The sequence below is a fragment of the Octodon degus genome, unplaced genomic scaffold, assembly GCF_000260255.1.
Source record: "Octodon degus isolate 3935 unplaced genomic scaffold, OctDeg1.0 scaffold00059, whole genome shotgun sequence".
NCBI lineage: Eukaryota > Metazoa > Chordata > Mammalia > Rodentia > Octodontidae > Octodon > Octodon degus.
Window position 1 is genome coordinate 3,334,359 of NW_004524635.1, and position 19,169 is coordinate 3,353,527.

The 19,169-nt window shown below is 39.6% G+C and overlaps 2 protein-coding genes across 2 annotated transcripts in view; one reads left to right on the forward strand and one right to left on the reverse strand.

Moving 5' to 3' along the window:
• Positions 1–19,169, forward strand: part of LOC101585338 (ubiquitin-conjugating enzyme E2 E2) — a 324,620-nt gene that overhangs the window by 207,644 nt on the left and 97,807 nt on the right. The gene's annotated exons all lie outside the window — the stretch shown is intronic.
• On the reverse strand, positions 5,934–6,762 carry LOC101584558 (proteasome subunit beta type-2). The gene has a single exon (XM_004634181.3). It carries the CDS (start codon positions 6,665–6,667, stop codon positions 6,062–6,064), a length of 606 nt encoding a protein of 201 aa, XP_004634238.1. The 5' UTR covers positions 6,668–6,762; the 3' UTR covers positions 5,934–6,061.

Here is a 19,169-nt window from a genome sequence, read left to right on the forward strand (position 1 = left end):
TTAAATTATAGTAACTATATTACAAGCTTTAGAAATTTTATAAGTAGACTAGTCAGATTTTGTTATTTGTCAATTATTAGAGATCTCTTATTGGAAAAACTTAGAAGGAATGAAATCTTTCATCTATAATTAATATGCATATTTTGTATTTTTATGCTTTTTGTCACCTATTTAGACCTTAGATTTCCATTTAGTCAGATCAGAAACATGAATGGAGGCCTTGAAATTCGCAATAAGTAAACTAAAGGCAAAGCGCTTTTGATCATCTGGGTGAAGAGGGATACTAAAGAAACAGTCCTTTAGGTCAATAACCACTTTAAAGTAGTTTAGAGGTATGGCAACAGGTGAAGGGAGGCCTGGCTGTAAGGCCCCCATCACAACCATGGTTTTATTTACTGCCCTGAGGTCTTGCAAAAGTTGCCATTTGCCAGATTTTTTCTTGATCACAAAAATAGGTGTATTCCAGGGGGAGTTACTGGGAATAACATGGCCAGCATTAAGCTGTTCCTGTACCAGCTGTTGCGTGGCCATCCGTTTTTCTGTTGTAAGGGGCCATTGATCGACCCATACAGGGTCATCTGAGAGCCAGGTGATTTTTTTCTGCATGAGCCACAGGAGAGTCAATAGCCCCTTTCAAAAAGAATCTAGACCAGCCTTATCACATTTGGGTGAAACGCCTATAGGCTCTGTGATTCCTGAGTTGGATTTCCCCAGGCCCTGACCTGGTAAATACCTTTTGTTTAACATCTGTGCAGTAATAACAGAGTTAGAACTACCCATGATCATCCCTACCTGGGACAGGAGATCTCTTCCCCAAAGATTAACTGGCAATTTAGCTATAACGTAAGGCTGTATAGTGCCCTGATTACTCTCTTGATCTTTCCATGTTAGGACTTTGGCACTTCTTTTTGGGTTTGTGCTTTGGCCTATTCCTTGGAGGTGAGTCAAGATGTCATGTAAAGGCCACACCCCGGGTCAATCCTCTTCTCTCATAATAGTGACATCGGCACCCGTATCAATTAACCCAGAGAATTGCCTGCCGTCTAGGCATAAGGTCATAAGGGGTTTCTGTGATGAGATCACCTGAGCCTGAAGATATCTGAGGATCCAAAGCCTTCATTTTCCCTCTGTTGTGTCATGGCCTTATTTGAAGTGGGGGTCAGTGGCAGAAGAAGCAACTAGGCAATCCTTTGGCCTGCTGAGACACTGGTAATGCCCATGGGAGAGGAGACCAGGATCTTTATTTCACCTTAGTAATCATTGTCACTCCTGGGATTACCTGAAGGACTTGAAGTGCCACACTGCTACATCCAATTAGAAGGCCAAAAGTATCTTTTGGCAGCGGGCCAAAGGTGCCTGTTGGGAGGACTTGGATCCCGGCCTCAGGGGTTAATACTGTCTGGGTGGTGGAACTGAGGTCCAATCCTGCACTCCCTGGAGTAGCTCTGAAGAGGTCTGAAATGGATTGTTGGTGGGAACAAAGTTGATCGCCCCATGATTTTGTTTGAGTGTAGGGGCCTGGGGCTGGCCCCGCCTCTCGTTTCCCTGCTGCAGGGGCAGGACATTACCATATTTATCTCTTTTGGATCTACATTCACTTGCCCAATGATTACCTCTCCTGCACCGTTGGCAGAGCCCTGGTTGTTTGAATTCACCTTGTTTTTTATCCTTCCCTCTACAATCCTTGGCCATATGTCCTATCTTTCCACAATTGAAACATTTATTTTTATCCTTTTGGGAGAGGAATTGCCTAATGGTGAACCCTTGTGCCGCAGCCACGGCAAGGCCCTGTTGGTAGGCTGGCCCTATCTCTGCGCAGAGACGAATGTAACCCGAAAGGTCAGATCCCTTTTTATGAGGGCGTATCGCAGGTTGGCAGGCTGCATTTGCATTCTCAAAAGCCAGTTGTTTGATTAGATCAGAATTAGACTCTACACTACCGAACAGTCTCTCGTTCGGCGGCCTGAAGCAGCCGATGGGCAAAATCTGGAAATGGCTCTTCTGGGCCCTGTTTCATGTTTGTAAGGGAAGTAGTAGCCTCTCCATGGGAAGGCAGCCTTTTCCATGCCATGGTTGCAGCCAGCCGAATCTGAACAAACAGGCCTGCATCATACCTAGATTGAGCTTCAGTGGTGGAAAAGTCTCCCACACCTGCTAGCATCTCATAAGTCCAACCATTTCTAGCCTCTGCATTTCTTCTGGCTATAGAGTCACAATTTTCTAGATACTCTGACTTCCAGCACAAGTAATCTCCACCGTACAAAGCAGCCTTGGCTAACGTATACCAGTCTTTAAGGGTGAGCCATCCCTGAGTCATGGAGTCTAATACAGTATGTGTATAAAAAGCTATGGTGCCATATTGTGTGACAGCAGCCTTTAACTCTTTTAACAGTTTAAGATCAAAAGGTGTGTGTGTTCTAATAGTCAGGGGTTGTTCCCCTTCATTTCCCACCCTTTGTGTCTGGGTCACCGGAAACGCCCAGTTGGCGGCCGTTTTGTTTTTAATATTTGGCCGAGAAGAAGGGTGGCGGGCAGAATGGCGGATGCCTCGTGGTCAGTCCTCTTACTACGAATCACTGCAAGCTCTTGGGCAAGGTTAAAACATTGTTTTTCTATTTGAATCTGTTTTCGGAGGTCTCTAACTTTATTTTCTAGCCCCTTAATCACGTTAGAAGACACCCCTTTTTCCTTTAAGTTCTGAGAAAGTGAAATGTGTGGCAATAGCGGGCGGTATTTAGCAGCCTCATCACCCAGAGTTTTCCACTCAACAGCTTCCTCCTCAGAGCCACCATCATTAAGCATTAGACTCTGAAGGGTGGGGAGGTCAGGGTACACACTGGGAAACTCAGGGGCAGTGGGCGGCCCGGAAGTCACAATGGGTGTAGCAGCCTCTTTGTCAGGGGGAGAGTATGGAAGAGTCGTTAACTCCGCCGAGTCCTCCTCAGAGGAGGAGAGAGTCAGAGTGTGCCTGAGGGGGAGCCGGCGCGTTTTTTGCCGACAGTTGAAGAATATGTTCCCCTTCTGAAACAACCTGTTTAATCAGGGGGTCCCAATGCTTCTGTGGGAGAATTTCATTAATAAGATTCCAAAAGGAAAAGGCTGTAACAGAAATCTTTTCCGGTTTGAAGACCCTATAATAATCTTGTAAGGCATCTCGCACTTGTAACCATCTCTTAGAATCAATTGTACCTCCAAAGGGATCCAAGGACACACCTGATGTATAAACTGAAAGTATTCACATAACTGTTTAACCTTTACTCCTTGCGCCTTTAATGCTCTCCTCAAACTTTCTACAAATATCTCATATTCACTTAATGCCTGTACCATTGCCGAAGGGAAGGGGAAAGGCACCGTCCGCTTCACAGCAGACAACTGCAGCGCAGGCCTCTTTTATTCTCTCTTTTTCCTCTTTTACTCTCTCTTTTACCGGCTTTCTCTTGCCGGCTCTCTCGGACGGTTCCGTGCATCCGTGGCTGTATCCTCCGTACCAGGTGCCCCATTCGCTGGGCGCCACTTGTCCCAAGCCAGCGGGTCAGTCAACGAAGGTCACCAGGGAGAGGAGCGGGGAACTGAGGAGGGGACAAAGGACAGGAGACGCGAGAAATGGAGACAAGACAGAATTCTGATCATCTTGTTTATTCAGGGGAGGTGCTAGGTATATATAGTGGAAGTATAGGGAAATGATTTGGGCGGGTAAAAGGCGCGAGTAACTAGGCAGCCGGGCTATGACAGGAAGTCCCACCTCCGGGGCATAGCAGGAGACTTATGGGACATAGGTGGGGTGAGAAGGGCCATAAACTTAGCAGGGGAATAGAAACTTAAGAAGACGGCTGACACTATTATAAAATGGATACCAGTTAATGGCCTCCCACACACATGGGTAGGGGAACAAGGGAGGGGCTGGGAGAAAGGAAGGGACAAGAGAAATAACAAATAAAAGGAAAAAATAGAAGCACAGAGGTTAAAGGGAGGGCAGGGGAATGGGAAAGAAGCAGCAAGATGTGCCATGTACAGGGACAAATTCTCTATGGTGAATGTATTGCATATATCTGAAATGTACTAGTAAATTTTTAAAAAAAACATTTCAGTTCAATCTCCAGTTGTGGGTTTTGTCTACATATTGAAAATACTGAATTTTTGGTTAAAATGAGCATAGAGTATTTTTAAGTCCACCATTTTTCTGTTAGAAACCCTGTTCTCAAGCTCTCACTTGGTTTCATGTTTCATGATGAGAAAGATAAAACACTTTATCTTTAACCTCTTATTAAAAAGAGAATTAGGGGCCAGGGAGATGGCTCAGTGGAATAAGCGCTTCCCTGGCAAGCACAATGGCCTGAGTTCAATCCCCGGTTCCAAAACAATAAAAAAATAAAAAATAAAAAATAAAAAGAGAATTGATATGAATATGATTTAAAGAGAGTTATATGGAAGAAATACCAAAAGTATTAACAAAAGAACAAGAAAAAGTTTTGGCATGCATTGTCTTTCCATATATTCATACCTCATTTAAAACTTTGATAAATACTGGAATAGTGGAAGTAAGCTGTGCAGGCCTGTAATCGGGAATATTTAAAAAACCCCATGAAATGCTTTCTGAGTATGAAAGGGGAATCATTAAAGATCCTTAAGTAGAAATCAAGATACCATGTGCAAACCATGGTATTTATCATTATAGGTTCCATATCGATAGATTTCTGATCCTCCATAGCCATGGCTTTCTTCTAAAACAAAGTAGTACTACTTACTATACAAAATGCTTTTCCCTATTGGCACAAGAACATAGTCTTTCTTAGGCGGAACGCCACCTGAGCTTACTACAGTTGTGAAGGTTGTCTTCTAAAAAAGATAAATATATCTGAGAGCAAACAGAATCTCTGCTGTAAAACAACCTAAAAATGCAGTTCCATGGCACTCTATTAAGCTCAAGTATTTAATTTGTTGGAGTCATGAGCCACTAGAGTTTAAAGGAAGGATTGAGGGACTTGTTTTGCTTTATGCAGTTTTGTTCTATTTAGATTTTTAATAAGCTAATGAATTTATATGTTCATGAACTACTTTAAAATTTAGTTGAGGGGCTGGGGAGATGGCTCAGTGGAATAAGCGCTTCCCTGGCAAGCACAAGGGCCTGAATTCAATCCCCAGTTCTGCCAAAATAATAATAATAATAAGTAGTAGTTGATTTTAATGCTTTGTAAATGAATTTTGAAAGTTTAATATTTAAACGTGCTTTAATCATTTGAATATGCTTATTAGCTATTAATTTATGGCAGAATCTCCTTTAGAAAAAGTTTTGCATGAACAAAAAGCTTTTAAAAAGAATGATTTATTTTAAAAGGTCTTACTCATGAGTGTAGTCTATCTTTTAGAAGCTCATAGCTGGGTCAGATAATTGAGGGGATCTCATACCTGAATGCCTTTCACCTACCCTGAAATCTGGTTTTAGTTTGTTTTTACCTTGTGTCTCCAATCTAAGAAAGTACCAAATGAATAAGACTATTGAATAAGTTTCCAGACAGCCTAAGAAAACAGAATTATAGGCTAGAGGAACTTAGCAAGCAAGTGTCAAGTTAGCAAGCCTTCTTTGCAGTGTTATCTTTTACAGTAAAAAAAGAAAAATGCTACCTTATAAACCATGTAACTCAGACTGCACTCTAGGCTGCTAGCAGAATGTCTAGAAGCTCTCCTCCATCCATTGATAATGGAGATAATGAAATATGTGTACCTGAGAAATAATATTGTGCAAATGCACCTCGCGTAGCAACTTCTTTATCTTTCATTTTTGTGGGACAGGGCTTAAACCCAGAAAGTCACACATGCCAGGCAAGTGCCCTGAACCCTGAGATATAGTACCAGCTCCATATAACACTTCCTTTAAATCTGTGTTTGAAGTAAGTAAAGTGTTCAGTTGTTCAGCTAGTTTTTTTTTTTTTTTTTCAATTTATCCATATTTGGCTTTATTCTGAATTAGCTATGTATTAAGAGTGCACTGCGAAAGAGTAGAAAAAAATTAAAGGAACCTATCAAAAAAAGTTCCTTGGCAGGTGGGAGGCTGAACATGATGTTAGGAACCCTGTTTAGAGAAAGAAATATTATCCAGGTCATGGATGCCATTTTTGTCGATGATTCGAACACTGAAAGTTGGCAGATTTAAGATGAAGCGTTTCTGGAGCTCCTCCAGACATTTCCTAAGAAGCTCCACTGCCTTCTCACGAGAGATATTCGGAGTGTAGTATCGGTCCAAGATGCTAAGAGTTAGGAAGGCACCGTAACCATGGGCTGCAAAAGGGGCCTTAGCCAAGGCCGCCAGGTAGTCCATGTAGTATAGTGCTGGCCCCTCATGCTCATCATAGCCAGCCAGGAGAAGGTTCACATGATATGGGGTCCGACTCCGAAGACAGTCAGCCAGGTTTCGACGTGTGAAATTAGCTGCTGCTGTGGGAGACAATTCATACCCATTTCGCATCTTATAAAGTTGCACATTTTTCTGAATGTATTCTGCAAACTGTACAGTGTCTCCAGCCTCTCCAACACACAGGAGTAAGATTTTTTCACTCATCTTAAACATCTTGTCATGATCGTCCTTCATCTGGACAATACTGTTGGTCGCCACCCGGTCGGAGGCCACAAGGACGTAGTCTGGGCCCTGAATGCCGATGAGGTACTCCATGATAGAGGAAACCCCGAGGCTGAGGAACGACAGAAAGACCGACTTCCCGGCTTCTCCTCCTCGCGGGTGAGACAGCACAGTGGAACCAAGGTTGGAGCGACCTCAGCTAGTTTTTAACAGTATACAAATCTACACACTAAAGCACTGTTTGCCTGCTGTTGTAATATGTACTTAATGATCTTTACTGTGAATATGAATTTAGTTAAACCTCGGCTTAAATTCTGAACTCTGGCACAGAAAATGTTAGGAACCTTCTTTTTTTTTCTATTTGACAATTGGCAGTGTATTTCACTTCTTTACAAGTGTGTCAGAGATCCCAAGAACTCATGAGGCCACATATAGGATCTTGTTTCTGAGTAGTTGGAAAACTCCCTAGGATTTCCTACTGAGCCTCAGCAGCTCTTTGTATGACAAAAAGAGCTAAGTGCAGGTTTTGCTCTCCTGTTTCTGAGCTAGCCAGAAAAGTTTAGGTCTCCAGAGGCAGCATAAGAAGTAAAGAGATGGAGCGGGACTCTTCACAGAGATATAATTAAACAATTCACTGTATAATTTAACTGTCAGTAGAAAATACCCCTTGAGTCTGATAAATGAGTAAGTAAATATCAGTTTAATACCAGAGAGTAAGGTGATCATGAATTGCCAGTATTTTATATATACTATAATTTTCCAACTCAGATTCTATCTCATTTATTGCCAATGGCTATTTTAAATAGATGTCTGTATGGCTTCAATTTTCCTCCCTAATTATGTGTACATACATATTTAAAGATCTTCTATCGCCAACATTTATTGGCCTCTTTACATTTTCAAAGCCTTCCAACTGCTTGTTTTTGTTTTTTAATCATTTATTTATGTGCTTAGTACAGGGTCTCACAGTGCAGCTTGACTCACAGTTATCCTCCTGTCTCAGCCTTCCCAATGCTAGGATTGTAGGCATGTGCCATCACACCCAGGTTCAGTGGCCAACACGGTGTGGCCCAGATTCCGAGGCCAGCATGGCATGACTGGAGATCGAACCCCAGTCATGTGCTTGCTGGTCAGTTGTCAGCTCCCAACTGCCTATTTTTTAAATAAGCAACTTAATCCATGGAAAATTCTATAGGCAGTTCCCTTTGGCTCTTAAGAATATTGCTTTTGAAATTTATTTTTTGGGCTGGGAAAATAGCTCGACAGTGTAAGCACCTGTCTGGCAAGTGTAAAGACCCGACTTCGATACCCAGAACCCCAAGTGAGCTGAGCCAGCCACAGAAACTAGGCATGGTGGCCCATGCCTGTAATCCCAGTGCTGGAGAGGCTGAGACAGGAGGATCAATCACTATGAATCTGAGCTGTGTACTGAGGCCCTGTACCAAATAAGTAATTTTTTAAATTTTTAAGAAAAAAAATTTATTTTGTGGCTATTAGGACAAAGTATATTTTCCTTTTGTAAGCATTCTGCCAAATGACAGGTAGAAGTAGCGATGGTGGATGAGAAACACTAGGTACAAAGCATTGATACATGTAACTGACTTGTACCCCTAGTAGTGCAACATCTATTAGTCCTTTATGCCAAAAGTTTCATTTTTTAAACTTTTTGGGTGACACTTGAGTGTTGCCTGGAAAAATGAAGAACAGGAATTTGAAAAGATAAGTTTTTATTATGTGTCACTGTTATGAGCTTGTCCTAAAATGGAACACTAGGCATAAAAGGATTAAAATCTGCCCAATTGATAACTTCTAACTTCAGCTTTTAACTGTGAAAAAATAAATGAGTTGTAAAAGAACCATATTTTTACAAATGTAGGCACTTTTGTGAAACAGCATTTAAACTATCCTGAATATGAAGAAGGAGGAAAGGAAATGATGTTGCTCACTAAAGAAGCCGCATGCACACTCCAGGATCCCTGCAGTAGCCCTTCTGTTGTTCTGGGGTCTGCCACACAAACTTAGCGTGTAAGCAGTGTCTGTCCATGAGCAGTACTAAGTTTTAGGGAGATTTCTGAAGGTCTACCAGCTGGTGCAGAGAGCTGCTTAGCCTGTTCTAATTAATCTCTCATTCTTAGAATCATTGTGACATGCAGAATGATGGTTCAGAACAAGGCCCTTCTTCTCCGTCTATTTTGTATATACTTAATTCATAGAAAATTTACTTTGTGTTCATTTTCTACTGAGTAATTAAAAGGTTGTCATCTTCTTTCTTCTCTTCTTTCTCATCCTCCTCCACCCTTAGTGTCAAATCCTGCAAGACAGGGAAGGGGTTTTACGCTCATCTCCATTGTCCAGAAGAATTCTTGGCAGGGAGGTTAAGTAAGTAAGCCAGCTGTCCCCATACATGGCAGTGCAGGCAGTAGCAGCAGGGCATATGCTTTTATTTTATAGAACAAGATGGCTGGCTGGCACTTTAAGTCATTGAACTGCCTCTCAGTATTGTGAAATGGTAATTGTATTACTTTATAGGCTGTTTTTCTCATCTAAAGGGAACAGCATCAGCAGGTATACCATAGGTAAGTCTATAGTTTCAATAAGCATAATGTTAAACTCTGGTAATCTCACCCTTTAGGAAAAATGAGATTATTTCCATTTAGGATCATTCTTTTATCAGGTGGGTTTTTTTAGTTTGGCCTTAAAGGATAGTAATGATTTGGACATGACAAAGCTAGACAATTGAAAGTGGTAAAGAACATTCCAGGAAGAAACTAAAACATCAGTAAATAACTGCTTGATCAGTAATCCATTGTTGATTTCAAGAAAGCATTCTTTGTTTGAATATATAGTAATGTCTATAAGAAACACCAAATGTTTCAGGGTGGGGAAATCTTATACTTTGTAATTTACCAAGTACTTTCAGTTTCCCCAGAAAACCAATAAAATATGTATTGTTATTTCCATCTTACAACCAAGGTATTCACAATATTGACTGATAGGAGAGCTCGTATATCAAAGTGATAAATTGCAGAGATGTTTCACAGTGCTACATGCTTGTTAGTTTAAGTGGAAACAATTTCAAGGCCATCAGCCATATGTTAGCCAGCCTAAGATTGCTTTCTTAAAATGTGTACATATTCAGAAAGGCCTACATGACTTTATATAAATTCAGTACCACTATTGTAAATGTAACTGAACCTACAAGTATCTAGTGATCATACCTAAAAGACACCCATGAAGCAATTATTTTAGCAAAGTAACTTGAATTCTTTTTGTGTCATTTTGCCAGTTAGCTGAGTTATTCTTCACGTTTTCTAGGTAGCTTTCACCAAATATTACTAGTCATTAAATGGAAACTGACCAATGTCAAGTCTCAGAGTTATTTACATTGAACAAGTTTCATAATTCTATTCTTGAGTCAGAGGTATTTGAAACTTAACAATGCTATAAGTTTATAATAGTCAAGTCATTAAAGTAAAACATTGGCTTACGTAGCACAGTGTTTTTTGTTTTTTTTTTTTTAATGTATTTAGTACAGGGTCTGCAGGGTCTCACTACACAGATCAGACTGGTAGTGATTCTCCTGTTCTCAGCCACCCAAGCGCTAGGATTACAGGTGCGCACCACCACGCCCAGTCTCAGTTGTTGTCTCAGTGCTCCCTTGGGGCATGGCCGGCTTGGCAGGCTGGGGATCGAACCCAGCAGCTGCACTCCACCTAAGCAGGTGCTTTAGTCTGCTGAGCTATCTATAGTAGAGTATTCTGAGCAATTTTCTATTTGCCATTGATTTCCTTTTTAAAGGTTTTTTTAACAGATAAAATACCATGATTTGCATTTATGTTTTGGTTATGTATGAAGCCACAAAAGCTCATGTTTTTTCATCAGATGTCCAGGACAGCTGTCAGATATTAGACAAATAGTCTATTTCTATGATTATGCTATTGTATGTGTCTTGTTTAATGTGAACTTACTATATTCTGCTTGAAATGACTTATTTCTTTCGCATTCTGAAAATTTAAACTACTCTAGTAAAATCATTACTTCAAAAGTAATGAGTATATGACATGACATTTATATTAAATTTAATTTTCATTTATTATATAGGCTTTTGAAAATTATAACAAACTGTATTTTCATCTAACTTTGGTTTTCCTTTAACATGAGAATAAGCTGAAGTGATTTATCATAAATATCCCACTATAAAGTTTATTTAAAATGCATTGTAACATTTTTCATTTTAATAAAACAAGATTAGCGTCTTTCAGTATGAAATACTGTATCAGTTTACAACATAATTCAAAAATGTCTCTCTGATGCTGTCATTACCTTGCATTAATTTAACTTGATGTCTTCATTGTCTAACACTGTGTTTTATGTGATGCTAATTCTTATGAAGGACTGGGTTAAATACACAGTATGTACACACACACACAGGATATTCAATCTTACTATTTTAAAAAATGAAATAGTATTTTCAAGCACTAGTTGTGGGGTAGGACACTATGAAAAGCTTAAAAATGCTTATCCTCAAGTGGTAACAAGTTCTGAAATTATTAAATTTACTTTAAAAGATCAGCGAATCTCTACTTTGTCTTCCATTGATAGTTTTTCTCAGTGTACACAGGTGTGTGGTAGTATGACACCTGTTTGCTATACATGACCAATCCTAAATCCTTGTGTTACTCTACCACATCTCAGAGAACTTTCAGAGTCTTTGCCCTGCCTACCCCTGCTGGGCACTGGGCTAGGAAATCAGAAGGAAATAAATAGGATTGGGCCAGAGCAAGAGGTAAGTGACATCCAAGTACATACAGGTTTAGGAAAGGACTAGACCAATTGCATACCAAATTTTAGTGTGAAAAAAATTGCTTTTGATGTCCTCACAAGGTGGTTTTTTTTTTTTTTTTTTGCATCTTCTCATTGTCTCATACTCTTGACTGTCTTTGTTGTCTTTTCAGAATTATTTTACAGTATGGGGTAACTATTACTAAGTCAAAGTCCCTGGAGCTATTTATCAGCAGTGTGACCTTGGGCAAGTTGCAGTGTCTCACTTTCCTTGTCTATGAAATTGGGGTTGTATGTAATATCCTTCATCCTAATATGAGTGTTACATGCATATAAAGTGCTTGTCATCTAGGGACCATTATGCACATGTTAACCATCAGTGATATTATAATAAATTACACATATTACTAATTAGATATTTAAGGCAATTTGTGGAAAAGACCACATATATGTTCCTAAAATGGCCTCAGTAAATTTGCATTTAGTGAAAGACCTGCCGTCCCTTACAAGTCCCCCTTACTAGAAAATGACTTTTCTTTTTCACCTTATAAACTTAAATTCCTTCAGTGTGTATTCTGTTAAAGATACTAAGAGAAAAAGGATAATAAACTATACCAAATCATCCTAAAGCAGGAAGGACTAGTCCCCTTCTTCCAGAACTATTTTCTATTGAAACCGTATTAGTTGACAGAATTCTAGACAACTTGGAGTTCAGAACAGGAATCTTATAATCCGGGTACTCACATCACATGTATTTCTTACATATTATCTTACTATAAAGCATGAGAGCTCTTACATGCAGTTTCTACCATATATCGATTCCTAATAACCAGTGGTAGCCCTAACTGTTGCCTGTGAGTCTCATGAACATTTAAACCATGAACCCTTGACAGTTATTTGAGATGGCCTGGCTCCCTGGGTCCCCAGGTCCCAAAAGTCTGCAGAGATGACCACAGAAAACCTCCTCGATCTGACGCGTTGCTCTTTCTCCTCCCTGTTAGTTCTCTAAAATATGTGTGTGTGTGTGTGTGCGTGCGTGTGTGTGCGTGCGTGTGTGTGTGTGTGTTTTGCAGAGGAGCAAACCCATAGCCAAACAAAAAATCTGCGCTAGCCATTAACCAATTACATATGTATAAAAAGTTTAGAATGTGTGAGCTAGGACATTGGACTTCATTTCGAAATAGCACATTTGTACATGATTCTGTGGCTGTCCTGCACTTTGGTCAGTCATAAAGCCCGGTTTATATTAGGAGAAAATCAGCAGTTCCTACAGCACAAATGAATAATCACCTGTAATAATAGATATGGAACCTTACCTTAACATAAAAAATATTTAAAAACTGTATCTTTTGTAGTGAATTAACTAAGCCATTATTTAAATGTGTTTACCTAAATGATGGAATATTTAAGCCAATTTTAAATTTAAGCAGAATTTAATGTAAGCAGTATTAAGACTAATGTATGTAAAGTGTTTCAAATGTATGTGAAGTGTTAACCACAAATGATAAAATTAACAATATAGACTCTAAACTACACTATACTGTCTGTATCACACATTATTTACCTAACATCCTTTGAAAGGTAAGCATGTTGTAACATGAGCTTTCATTAATGCTCAAGTTTTCACTGAAATTTTTGTGATACTCAAAGGTTATATCTAACATTTACTGACTTCTTGCTGTTACATGTTATTTCTGCCACTTGACTTTTATTTCTACAAATCGCATCCATCATTTAATCCTAATAGCAATCCTATGAGAAAGATAAAGTTACCAGTCCATTGAGGGAACTGACGTAGTATTTAAAGAATTATCTAAGATCATAGAGCCAGCACGTAGCAGAATGAAGGTTGAATTCAGAACTGTATGATCCCAAAGCTCTAGCAGCTCTGCTGGCTGCCATAGTAGGTGATTTGGACCACTTGGATGTACTCATCTCATATTAAAGCCCCCCCAAAGTCATACATTTCCGAAAGGTCTGATATCCTTGAATAATTAAATCCTTTTAGAACTGGTATACCATAACTTTTAGCCTAAGAAGAACCTGATCGCCTTTACTAATTAAAGGTGCATTACTTGACTCTAAGATAAAAATGAATGGCGCTCCGGCCTCTGAGAAGCCATCAGTAGTAATGCAGTGGCAAAGTGGAAATTCTGTCGTCAGAACAAGAAGTGAAAGGCACATGCTAACTCCTGCCTTCAGTGTTCCTGCCATTAGTCCAGGTCTCAAATGCCAAATCCCACTTGCCTTCAGCTCAAGCACATCCAAGTTTTTGCCTTAGCAAGTTATAAATATTAAGACATTTAAAGAATTACTTAAAAACCAGGGCCAGGAAGATGGCTCAGTGGAATAAGTGCCTCCCTGGCAAGCGCAAGGGCCTGAGTTCAGTCCCCAGTTCCACCAAAAAAAAAAGAATTACCTAAACCATTTTAACTGCATGAATACAAAAGCCCTCCCAAACACCTCTGAACAGAACAGTATATACATTTTAACTGTAAAATTGAAGTATATGCCACACGTTTTCACAAAATTTCTTTTTTTTTTCTTTCTCTCTTTTTCCTTCTCTTTATCTTTCCTCCTTCCCTTCTTTCCATCCTTGCTTTCTTCCCTCCTTCCATCCAGGCATGAGATTGAACCTCCAGCCTTGTACTTACTAAACAAGCACTCTGCCACTAAATTACAGCCCCATTCTAGCCTCAGAAAAATAGTCTGCATCTATGAGTATAGGCACGTATGCCTTAGGCTTAGGTACCTTCTCATGACAGTTAACATAGTTGCTTAGGGATGTTTTGAACTATCCCTGTGTTAGAAGAATACCTATAAAGGTACCACACAAAATACGAGGCTTTGCCACTAAAGATATGCAGAAGAATTACTGGTAGAGCAGAATAAATACTAAAATTCACACTGACATGTATTTATTTTAATTTACATTAGGACAATATATAACTGATATAGCAAAGCTATAATTTCATGAATTTTTAGGTTAAATTAGTGAATTAATATTTTGAAAAGTACTTTTGTGTATTTTTTTCTATGAAAAAACTCAAATGAATACGTTAGTACATGAGAAGGCAGATAATACATATAAATGAGATGTGAAAAACACTGGCCTGCGATGTGCACAATTATCTCATGGCCAGTTGTCAGTGGTACAGCATCCTGTATAACAGTGTTGACGATCCTACTCTTGTCAGAACCTGTTGTAATGAAAACATTGGACAGGTTATTCTCATGTAGTTGTGGGATTCACACAGACTACTTCAAAATAGCGGTTAATCCCCAATTTTTCTATTCTTATTTTTCTTAGGACAATGTATTTATTATTCACTAGCTCCTTCGAGTTGTATTGTGATGAGTTTTCAAGAATAATGCAAATTTAAAAAAAAAAAAAAGAATACTGCAAAACACCAAAACTTTTTTTGGTATTTTATGTGAGATTTTTATTATGGAAAAGTCTGAGATAACACTTGAAAGCTATTTTTCCCTAGGCAGGGAAAATATTTAGTAAGTAAAGTTGCCTATAAGGAATATGTAAATACCCTGTTAAATGTCAAATGCGTGTGCCAGTACAAACTGAACATGGGTCTAGTAAGTCTTACTTTGGAGTTTGAAAAGAACTGTTGATAGGGTAAGTTAAATTTGTGCTTTGTTTTGTTTTGTTTATTCGGTTTTTTGGTACCAGAAATTGAACTCATGACCATGCGTTTGCCAAGCTGGGGCTGTGTGCTGAGCTACATCCTCAGCCCCCAAGATTTGTGATTTGAGATAACTTTTTGTTGTTTAGTATGTTGGTTTTAATTGAGAAACCACTACCAGAAATAAAGTGGGTTTTGAAGTGAGGCTGGGTTCTTTTAGAAATCTAATCCTCTACTTGCTCGCTCTATGACTTTGAACACATTGGCAAACTGAGCCTCAGTTGTACAAACTGAACATGGATCTATTAAGTCTTACTTTGTGGGATTACAATCAAGATTGATTAGTAAAGGAAGGCCAGCCAGATAGCTCAGTGGAATAAAGCATCTGCTTAAGCAGGCACAGGGCGCACTGAGATGGCGAATGGGACTGGGCATGGTGGCATGCCTGTAATCCCAGTGCTTGGGAGGCTGAAAACACAATTACAAGTTCGATCCGTGTAGTGAGACCCTGAAGACCCTGTACTAAATACATTTTGTAAAAAAGTCTGCTTCATTGGGGGAGATACCCAGCTACCCAATAATGAAATGCAGTGGATTAGAGGAAATGACTAAATCCTGATATCAGAAGACCTGGATTCAAGTTCTGCTACTTTTGTTACATGATCTTGGGTAAGGAATGAAATTGAAAGGAGCAGGGCAAAAGGGAAAACAACTAACAATAAAATAAAATAGACATGGCCTCTGAAGATTTAGATCCTGGCTCTGGAACTGACACATTGTGTGTTCTTTAACAATCATGTGTCTCTTTATGTCCCTCGTCTCCAAATTGAACATGATGAAACCCGTTTCGTAGGCTGTAAGGATTAAATTAGAACATATGGGTGTGTTGGTGCTTGTTATACTCTAAGTGTATACTAAGTAGTATATGTTTGTAAACCTTTATGGGTAGCCATTGCCACAGTTATAAAGCAATTGACTTGTTAGACAATCACCAAAACCCCTCAGAGCTCTTAGTTCAGCTGCTGTGGCAGAGTGCCGCAGGTGGGTGGCTTGTAGATAACAAATCTATTTTTCACAGCACTAGGGGGTGGAAGTCGGAGGTGAGGTCCCCAGCACGGTCAGGCTCTGGGAGGAGTCTTCCTTTTGCACACTCCACTCTTCCCACGGTACCCTCACATGGCAGAACAACGATGAGTGTGCCCTCTGAGGTCCCATTCATGAAAGCTAATTACCTCCCCTGGGCCTCACCTCCTAATACTATTACTTTGGGGAAGAGTTTCAGCTTATAAAGGGGGAGCACACAAACATTCCCGTCATAACAGGCTCCTGCATGCTGTATCAGTCAGCTCACAGAGAATGGTTATTGTTATTTTTAACCTCAGTAGGGATTCCTGACTTACCAAGTAGTTGGTTGCAAATAGAGAAAATTGTGTAGTATACATCTAAGTTTAACAAGGTGCTAGGAAAATGCATTTTATTACTAATGTTATGATTTTACCATTAAAGTAATACCAGTGGACATCTGTGAAATTTGCTCCAGGGTTTGGATGTCCCATTCTGACCAGTAAGAACACCTGTGTATTGCACTCTGGTGGTGACTGAGCACCTCCATAATAAAGCAGAGTTGAAACTGGCAGGCAATTCACTGGCAAAGAAGAGCTGCTATTTTGTAATGTGTATATGTCCAATTTGGCTTCTCCTTAATATTTTGTGTGGTTAAACAAGTTCCAAAAGAATGTATCGTTCATTCACTCCATTTTTGAGTGAAAGATTCTACTTGTTGGAGAAAAAAAAAATGTCAGAGCCGTGGAGATAGCTCAGTGGAATAAGTGCTTGTCTGGCAAGTGCAAGCCCCTGCGTTTGATCCTTGGTACCACCAAAAAAAAAGTCTGTTACTAATGTGAGTTTCTGTATTTCAAGTCCTCTGATTTCTAAAATAAACACATTGTTTCCATTTCCTTCATTTTCACATCAGAGATCTGTACCTATAAATCTTGAATATAGTCCTGTCTGGAAGATTGTAAAACTTAACTGTATATTACAGTAGTAAGAGGAAGGCCATACTTACTAGTAATCAAATAGTGAGACCCAGCTAATAGACTAGAATCCACCAAAAAAATGTTAAAGCAAGTTGTTAGTGTCATGTCCTACCTTTGTGGCTTGCCAGAGTTCTCATTGTGCCCTTGTCCTTGCTCCCTTGGGAGCTCAGCATCTGGGGAAGTGAAAGTTCTGTGCCCATTAAAGACACAGATCCTACCCTCTTTGATCCAGGAAACTGGCAAGGCCAATTCCATAGGCATGTGGCAGACCATAATAGATCCAGAATGTTTGGTCTACCAGAACTGTTATAGATCTGTGTAATTTAGTTTGTTTTACATTTGTTCCAAGTAAATAGTTGGATTTAAGAACCACATTTGATTTCACAGTTGATATTCTGACAACAAATAATAAATGAAAAAAATTTAGAACCAGTAAAAACAGAAATGTAAAGAAAGTCATTTCACACTACTTAGGTTTTAAGTACTACTTTGCCCCTGTAAACAGTAATAATCAGACAGTTTAAACCATGTAATTTTTCAAAAAAATATTTAATGGAATTAAAGTATCTAAAAATAAAACTAATCTAGCTTGAAGTAGATAAAGAAAACAAGAATAAGCACTTGCCTGGCACATGCAAGGTTCTGAGTTCAATCCCCTGTACCACAAAAAAGAAAAAGAACACAAGAGCAAGTAGGCATACATTAATGTGCATAAATCCTCTAGTGGTTCTAAAGACCATATTTTACCAATCACTGTTATTTACCTTTTTGTTAGACTGACAACTAGTGGTCAGCTTGTTATACCCACCTGAACTGAGCTAGCGTGGTGCTGGGTGTGGGAAACCCACGAGAGGATTACTGCCAGCAGCATGAGAGGCAGAAGTGATGAATCTGTGGAGAGGCTTGTTAGGAAGGCTGTTTGGAGGAACTGTTGGAGTTGCTGGGAGCTGCTGTTTCTATCAGGCTGGTCTGCTGGAGGGCTTTGTCATGCTGATTTTTCTGGTGTTTTCTTTGGAGGAGAAAGGCCTCACTGTCACTGAGGATGGCTGTGGTTCACTTTTGAGGAGCTTTGGTCCTTACCTTGAGTATTACTTCCTGGCTCTGAAAAGATGGTGCACAGTGCACTCTTTTGGCGTAGCTTGTCATGTTAACTTTCCTGATGGGAACTTAGCTTTCCTCACCATTGGAGGAGCTTGGGACCTCAGTGTTGTGGAGGATGACTGTGGTACTTCTCTGGGAGCTCACAGTTCTTTGAGCCTTGTTTCCTGTCTCCTGTGCAGAGTGCTCAGCCTGCTAGCACAGATCCGTCATCCTACTGGCATAGATTTTCTGGCTTCCACCCCTGATCCTGGACATTCCAAGCTCAGATTCATGAGACAGACCTACAGGAGACATTGGCATGGGCTCTAGGCCTGCACTTGGACTTTTAGGCGGCATGGAGGTTTTCACCTGGACTCATGCAGGATATTAGAATTGAGGCCCTCACCTGGATTCTTCAGCTTTGGTTTGTGCAGATTTCCTGCACTGTTTGTGTATGATTTTGGGGTGATTCATTATAAAATAATCTTATGAAATATGTCCTGTATTGTTTCCTTTGTAAAAACCCCAAACCATGACAACTAGTAATGCCAATTCTTTAGTATTTTGAAGTAGACTTTGAACAGAAAATAAATTAAAATAAAACAAGCTCATCTCAGCTTTTGTCTGTGAAACCATTTTTGTTTTCAATGAACGTTTGCCTGCTCTGTTCAACACTTATGTTCCTTTTATGAAACCATTTTTGTAAGTGAAGTCGTTTAGCAACATTCTCCAAAAGAGTATTTCATTTTCTTTTCAGTCCTTCTTCCTTTAATGTATTTCTCTTGGTCTGTGTCTATAACTGCCATTATTCACATATGTAGCATAATAAAACTAAATAAAATGCATTTGGGGGACTTTTTTGGTTTTTTACATTTTTATTATTTTTCTGGGTTTTTTTTTGTTTTTAGGGTACGGTCTACAGGGCATTCAGGATCTCACTACTAGATTGGACTCATAGTGATCCGCCTATTTACAGCCTCCAAAGAGCTGAGATTACAGGCACACGCTATCACACCCAGTGTCAATTGCTGTCTCAGGACACCCTGAGGGGGGTGC

Bases quoted from the DNA above. Each gene is read 5' to 3' on its own strand.
- LOC101584558 (XM_004634181.3), bottom strand. From the start codon at position 6,667: ATGGAGTACCTCATCGGCATTCAGGGCCCAGACTACGTCCTTGTGGCC.